Source organism: Danio rerio, chromosome 15 (genome assembly GCF_052040795.2).
Source record: "Danio rerio strain M-AB ecotype USA chromosome 15, GRCz13ab, whole genome shotgun sequence".
Taxonomy (NCBI): Eukaryota; Metazoa; Chordata; class Actinopteri; order Cypriniformes; family Danionidae; genus Danio; species Danio rerio.
Genome location: NC_141035.1, coordinates 23667529 through 23675477, shown reverse-complemented (window position 1 = coordinate 23675477; position 7949 = coordinate 23667529). Strand labels below are relative to the sequence as shown.

General features: G+C 46.3%; 1 protein-coding gene across 3 annotated transcripts in view; it reads left to right on the top strand.

The window, feature by feature from the left end:
- The first annotated feature begins 187 nt into the window (after window positions 1-187).
- Window positions 188-7949, top strand: part of a2m2b (alpha-2-macroglobulin 2, member b) — a 32367-nt gene continuing 24605 nt past the window's right edge. For all 3 annotated transcript variants that reach the window (XR_015509353.1, XM_087284027.1, XM_087284028.1), the window contains exons 1-6: window positions 188-336; window positions 468-648; window positions 752-902; window positions 978-1030; window positions 1258-1278; window positions 1379-1547. Coding sequence is in view for 2 of the 3 variants with exons in the window: in XM_087284027.1 (XP_087140153.1) it covers window positions 260-336; window positions 468-648; window positions 752-902; window positions 978-1030; window positions 1258-1278; window positions 1379-1547 (652 nt within the window). In the remaining variant the exon portion in view is untranslated. The remainder of the gene's footprint in view (window positions 337-467; window positions 649-751; window positions 903-977; window positions 1031-1257; window positions 1279-1378; window positions 1548-7949) is intronic.

The window sequence follows — 7949 nt, the reverse complement described above, 5'->3', positions numbered from 1 at the left end:
TTCTCAATTCTTAGATTTTTTTGATCCCTCAGATTTGGTTTTCAAGTAGTTCTCCCGTAATTGTGATAAAAAGCTATGAGAACATCACTCATATTATATACATTTATTAAATTGGGTTTAATACTTTTTTTTAAAATTATGAGTAATCCTGCTATTACCTGGGTTAATCATCACTAAGGTCATATGTCCAGTCCAATACATAGACACTGTGTTTGGAATTGGTTTAGACACTTCTTGGAAGCATTTTTCGCATTTCCCCATGATGGCTTTGATTCACAAAAGAGGACTATTAATAACATGTTTTTTGTTGTTTGTCAGTCAAGGAACATCTAAACCGTAAGTGCTGCAACTTTTTAAAAAGTATCAGTTCACTTGAGTGTCCTCTTATGTTTGTTTGTACAGTATGTGCATGTTTTTCATCAAAATACTATTGATAGTTTGTCACTCACCATAACTTGCTTTTGCAGGAATTTTATGGTGACATTTCCAGCCATTATAAGATCAGGCTCAGAGGCTAAATTATGTATGAGCCTTCTGAAACCAGAAAAAAATCTGCAGCTTACCATTACTCTGGTTAGCAGTAACCAGAACCGAACACTTCTGCAGGAGAAAACAGAGAAGGAATTCCATCGCTGCCTTGACTTTCAAGTTATTAACATTATATTATACACAGAATGCTATATGGGAGTTGTTTAAAACAGCACATCTATGCTTTTTGTGGGTTAAATGTCTTGAAATATTTGTTTAACAGGCTCCTGAGTCAGCGTCTGTGCAGGAGATTTATGTGGAAGCTCAAGGGAAATACACACATCTGATCGAAAAGAGAAAAGTCAAGTTTGTTTCACATAATCCACTGACTCTAATAAAAACTGATAAACCAATCTACAATCCTGGAAAAACAGGTATTTTCACTTTACAATAAGCTAAACTGAGTATGCACTTGACTTGACAAATAACATTTATTTTATATTTTCCAGTTCAATTCAGGATTTTCACAATTGACTTTGACTTTAAACCAGTTGATGAAACCGTAGGTTGCAATTTATTGTTTGCATTTAAAATGTAATTGTTTAAAAGCATGCAATATAACCATTAATTATCTAAATTGTGAGTTTTTTGGAATTGAAGCTTTGTGTATATTTATTTGTCTATACAAATATTTGAAATGCTCCTTCAGCCTTTGAACTAAGAGTAAACCATGGGTAAAAATTCAGTGTTATGCAAACCTAAACTAACAGTATCTGTCTATATCCACAGTACAAACTGATAGCAATCCAGGTAAACTTTATTTATTGGTTTTACCTTTTTATTGTTTTTGTGAATAAATGTTCCTGTTTTTAGTGCATTAAATATCTTCAGTACCTTCTCATGAAAACAGGACAATCGAGGGAACAGAATTAATCAGTGGATTAATGCCACATCCACCCATGGCAAAATTCTGCAGCTTTCCCATTCATTGAACCCAGAGGCTTCTGTTGGTTTATATGAGCTGTCAGTTGAAACCAACAAGGGAAAATTTCTAGAATTTTTTCAGGTTAAAGAATATGGTGGGTATAAGCATTATTTTTAGACTATGTTTTGAAAATAAAAAAATTGGCCATTTTCCAAAAGTGGTAGTTCACCCAAAAATGAAAATTTGTGGTTCCATATGCCTTTTGAAGATCACAAAACACATTTCAAGTATGTTGGGAAAAGGTAGCCATTGACATCAATAGTAATAGGAAAAACTACACTCAAACTACTTATTTAAGATGAGCTGAAACAACACAATTCTACAGACAATTTTTTAGGAAACTTAATTATTTTATGTTCAATCCATTTAAATTTGTTACATTGACTTAATTGATTTGTGTTGGGACAACATGCATAAATTGTGTGGAACCCTGCACGTTTTACAGTGTACCATAGAAGTTAGTGGCTACCAATTTCCAACATTTTTCAAAATATCTTCTGTGTTTAACTGAGAAAAAAATATCAAACGTGTTTAAACAGGGGCAGCACAATGGCTCAGTTGTTAGCCCTGTTGCCTCACACCAAAAAGGTCCTGGTTCGAGTCCCAACTGGATCAGTTGGCATTTCTGTGTGGAGTTTGCCTGTTCTCTACATGTTGGCGTGGACTTCCTTTGGGTGCTCCGGTTCTCCCCACAATCCAAATACATGTGCTATAAGTGAATTGAATAAGCTAAATTGGCCGTAGTGTGTATGAATGTTTCCCATTGTTGGGTTGTGGCTGAAAGGGCATCAGCTACGTAAAACATGCTGGATAAGTTGGCATTTCGTTCCTCTGTGGCAACCCCTGATTAATAAAGAGACCATGACGAAAATAAACAAATGAAACCCACGTTCCCTTTAATAGAGAACGGAGACGTGTGTCTGAATAAACAGACTTTGGGAGTGCTTTAGACGACCAATCATTTCTGTAAATATAAAAACGGGTCAATGAAATGCCAATTGAATTGACGGAGCTTAGCTCCACAGCTGTGTGAGTTAGCTCATCAGAATTTTGCCTGCTGAAGACCCGATCGCTCAGCTCCCAGCTGGAGACTCAGGTGCTGTGGCAGTGGAGACACACGTCTCCGTTCCCTATTCGGGGAATGTGGGTTACGTACATAACCTGAACGTTCCCCTTCATATGAGAACTTCTACGTGTGTCTGTATAAACAGACTTTGGGAGACTGTATGGAAAGCGCCACAGCAACCAAGCCCGTCGTGCTCCTGATGTGTAGTTTGCCAAGCCAAAGCGTGAGCGCACTGATATCACCAAGAGCTCAACCTTCCAACGTCCCCTAGGCCCAACATATTACCATTACATGGTAATAAATGTTTAAAGTTTAATCGGGGGTCGTAAGTGTGCTTTTATCTAGCTGAAATAGACTTGGGATTTTTGGAAATACGACAGTACGTTGGGAAAGCCTCAGTCCCCGCAGGGGGAGGACGCAGCAGAGACCACCTGCTACCCAGAAGGGGAGACCTGATGGTAAGGAGGCATATGGGCTAGCCCTAATGAGAGGGAGTGCTACATATGATAAACTGGTTAGGGATTAGGGAAGACACGGGACCGCCTGATAAGGGGGAACACACCGTGGTTATAATGCATATGGCATCACCAAATGGGGATACATATAGCTGGCACCGATCCTTAATTAGTGTATAGACCAAATGGGCGTACCAACCGCACACTGAGCCATGCATTTGACTCCTCCGCTGAGTCAATGATTATGATTAGCATCAACTAACCATTGGGCCAACCTCTGTTTTGATACACAACTTCCCTTCTTCCGACCACCATAACAGATAAAGAGCTGTTCACATGATCTTACATTTTGCATTTGTTCCACGTAAAGGCGCAAAGCGCGAAAGGGACACAGCAGTAAGTGGGTTGAGCCTGCCTCAGGTTCACCACCTGATCTCTAAATGGGGTGGTAGGAACCTTGGGCACATAGCCAGGCCGGGGTCTCAGGACAATGTGAGAGTAACCGGGCCCAAATTCACGATCCGCTGACCGAATATGTCTTCAGATTCCCAACTTTCTTGAATGACGCCAATGCGATCAGCAGAGCTGTTTTTAATAACAGAATTTTAAGAGATACTGACTTGAGTGGCTCAAACGGATCTCTCTGCAGACCTGCTAGGACTAGAGAGAGATCCCAAGAGGGCATGAGAGGGGGGCGGGACGGATTTAACTGCCGCGCGCCTCTGAGGAATCGGATGATTGGATCATGCTTCCCGAGACTGTTGCTATCTACCGCGTCATGATGAGCGGAGATTGCAGCCACATAAACCTTTAGTGTGGAGGGTGACAGCCTACGCTCCAGCTTATACTGAAGGAAGGATAACACAATGCTAATCTGGCAAGTTCGGGGGTCTTCTCGACGAGAAGTGCACCACTCAGAGAATAGACTGCACTTCAGAGCATAGACATGCCTCGTGGAGGGTGCTCTAGCCTAAATGATGGTGTTAAGTACCGCGGGCGGTAAGTCACCTAAGTCTTTGGGGCTCCATCTATGGACCACACGTGGAGGTTCCAGAGATCTGGGCTTGGGTGCCAGATGGTGCCTCATCCCTGAGAGAGGAGGTTCTCCCTTAGGGGAATGCGCCAAGGAGGGGCCGCCGCGAGGAGTGTGAGCTCCGAAACCCAGGTCCGGTTGGGCCAGAGGGGCGCAACAAACAAGACCTGCTCCTCGCCCTCCCTGACTTTGCACAAAGTTTGTATGATTAGGCTCACTGGGGGAAACACATATTTGCGCATGCTGTGAGCCAGTACATCCGTGCCGAGGGGGGCTTCGGTCAGGGAATAAAACAGCTGGCAATGTGCGTTCTCAGTGGAAGCAAACAGATCGATCTGGGCTTCCAGCGCGCCCAGAATGTAGATGGCATGCAGCACCCTGGATGGAATCGGGGTGGAGTCTCCACTCTCCCCGAGACACTAGCTGCCGTGAGAGCGCATCGGCTACACGGTTGAGCTTGCCCAGAATGTAGATGGCATGCAGCGATTTCAGCCGCTTTTGACTCCAAAGGAGCAGAAGGCGAGCGAGCTGAGACATGTGGCGGGAGCATATACCCCCCATACGGTTGATATAAGCCACCGTTACCATGCTGTCCGTCCTGACCAGCATGTGTTTCCGCTCCAGCACCGGTAAAAAGCGGCAGATAGCTAGATACACTGCCAACAGCTCCAGGCAGTTGATATGCCAATGCAGGCGGGGTCCGGACCACAAACCTGCGGCTGCATGCTCATTGCACACGGCCCCCCAGCCCATGCTGTAGGCATCTGTCGTTACTACAACATGCCTGGATACTAGACCTAGGGGCACTCCGGCCCGTAGAAAAACCAGATCCTTTCAGTGGCTGAGGGTGCGGAGACACAGCGGAGTGACGTGCACCTGGTGCGTGCCTGCGTGCCATGCACGTTTGGGGACTCGATCGCGAAGCCAACGTTGAAGTGATCTTTTATGAAGCAAACTGAGCGGCGTAACTGTGGCTGCATTGCCATATGCCCCAGGAGCATCTGAAAACATTTCAGTGGGAACACTATCTTCCTGTGGAGCTAGTTTACACAGGAAAGCATCAGCCTGGCGCGCTCCTCAGAGAGGCACGCAATCATAGCGACCGAATCCAGCTCCAGCCTGAGATAAGAGATCCTCTGCACAGGGCAAAGTTTGCATTTCTCTCGGTTGACCTGAAACCCCAACTGGAGTGGCGCTAGGGCACCCTCCGCGAGCTTGGTGAAAACCTGCGGAGACAGAGAGAGCCCGAAGGGAAGGACTTTGTATTGCCATGCCTGTCCTTCGAACGCTAACCGGAGAAAGGGGCGGTGGCGTGGAAGAATGGAGACGTGAAAATATGCGTCCTTCAGGTCTATGGCTGCAAACCAATCTGCATGAGCATTCTGAAAGGTATTTTGTGTAAATGACAGTTCAGGCTGCACAGATCTAGGATTGGCCTTAACCCCCCGCTCATTTTGAAATATGGGCTGCAAAACCCGGACTTCATCTCGGCTGGAGGGACCTACTCGATTGCATCCTTCGCCAGGAGGACAGCAATCTCCTCTCGCAAGACAGAGGCGCTCTCGAGGATGACTCTCGTGAAAAGGACACCAGTGAATTTGGGAGGGCGAATAGTGAATTGTATCACGTAGCCTAGTATGATCGTCCATATGAGCCACCGCGACGCGCTGGGCAGCGCTAACCAAGCTGACAGAGCGTGCGCTAATGGCACCATTGGAGCAATCGCTGATGTGCCAGCGGAGGGGCAGCTTGGGACGAGAGTGCTCATCCTGGGAAGCGGTGCGGCCCGAGGAAGAGCGGAAAATAAGAGAATCTCTCTTACCTTCCTCCCTGGATCCCACAGTGAGGCCGGAGTGAGAGAAAGTAGTCTGTTCTGCTGCACTCTGAGGGCCTGAGGCGAAGGTTCCTGCTGCTGCGAGCTGGAAGGCGGAGCGTCCTAGACTGGCAGTGATCGGGTTTGCGCATCCGGAGAGATAGGAAACTGCTCTTTTATTGAGAATTTGGTTGCCGCCAGCCCGGAGGCCAGCAGCGAGGGATTTAAAGTTCGCTTCACTTTGGAAAAAGCTCGCTTCACTTGGGGAATTGCCTCATAACCCCTGGCCGCTCCGTCATCGAGAGAGGTGAGAGCGGGAGCCCATGAGGTCCAGGCAGAAAAAGGTGCCCTCCATGCCTGCGTGAGCTTTCTGTGTAACTCCGGGAAGAAGGGGACAGAGGGTCTGGAAGGCTTGGTCTTCTTCTTTACCCCCACGTAGCACCCATCTAATCGGTTCGGCCGCGGTTCTGGGGGACAAGCCATCTCCAGTACCATGGCCGAAGCAGCCTGGGATAACACGGCTAACATGTCCGACTCCAGGTCTGAAACCTTGCTGACAACACCGAAGGGTGGCAGAGGGTCCGGATCTTCATGGGAGCATGTCAACCTGCCCTCCGATGCTTCGATGGAGATCATGTCCCCGGTGTCATCTAATGAGAGCGCGGCCTGCCCGGAGGATGGACCAGTGCTTACACTTGAAGCAGAAACAGAGCGCACTGATGAGGAGCAAGGGGTTCGCGGGCCCGAAGGCGACGGATTAGCCCCCACTGTAACCCTCAGGCCTGCCCGAGTCCTAACCGTTTGGCTGGGAGCAGCAAGGGTGACTTGCTCTAATAAAAGAGCTCGCTGCGACCTCAGTTGCGCAACAGTCAAGCCATCGCAGTGCGAGCAAGAACTGTCCGCGAGCACCACATCGACATGTTGGACCCCTAAGCATGTGACGTAATACTCGTGCCTGTTATCCGGGGCGAGGAAACCACAGCATCCAGAAATGAACGGTCAAAACAACATCTTTAAAAAGACGCGCTGCATGACCGTATGCTGTCTTAGATATGTTACGTCCCGACCAGTCTAGGGTTGGTGGGAACAATAACAAGTGTAAAAAAAATAAATAAAGAGAAACTCAAATACTCAATTTAGGGTTTTCCCCTTCTCCTGTCCCAACTCACAATAATCACAACGCTGATCAAGTAGTAACAATATTTATTTACTTAGAAAACAAAGATAGAAGCATCTCTTCGGAAGGGAATCCAGGCCAAAATAATAAACAAAAAGACAGCTAACTTGCGGGGAAATAATTCTAACTTACCTGCTCAAATAAAAGTACCCCAAATAAAATTACAGCAAGCTTCCCTTTCTCCCTTGCTACCACAAACCAGGAGAAAACGTTTTAAAGTAAATGGCGATTCCCAACCTACCGCTTCTGTTTCTCCAAAACTAATATATATAAATAGGTATTTAATCAGAAAAGCCAATAGATTCACATTTCACAGAGAGCCGTTTAAGAAAATAATTAAATTGTCAGTAACAGAAATCTATTCAATTCACCCCAAGTCAACCAACAGTTTGGGGCAGGAGATAGGAGACGCTCGGAACAACAGCAGCGACGACGACGGAGATTTGCGACCTGCACCGAGCAGAAAGATCTCCCCATTGTTCCTCTCCTCCAGCTTATATACGCTCCCACACGCAACACGGCTGGACCGCAATCAAGCGCAGCTCTAGAGGGAGGGGGAGAGAGAGAGAGAAAGCTGCGCATGCTCCACAGCGCACAACACAACATCAGCTCCAAATGCATAAACAAAACACAAATCTGTATATATATAATATTTATATATATAAAATTAGCAAACAAATAATTAATACGTTCTATAACGTAACAGATAATTCTGCCCTTACTTGAAACTGGTCTTTTGGAACACCAGTGAAACGCCATGGGGACGGGAAACCCAGCTCGACCGCCGCTTCCCTCGCACCGATGAAAGGAATGCTTTCTTCGTTTGGAAGTCAGCTCAGCAGAAAGGGTTCTTCAGGTCTCAGATCGGGTCTGAAGCAACAATTCTGACGAGCTAACTAACACAGCCAACTGCTATAGCCCTAATTGGTTCATCAGTTTCAGCTGTGGAGCT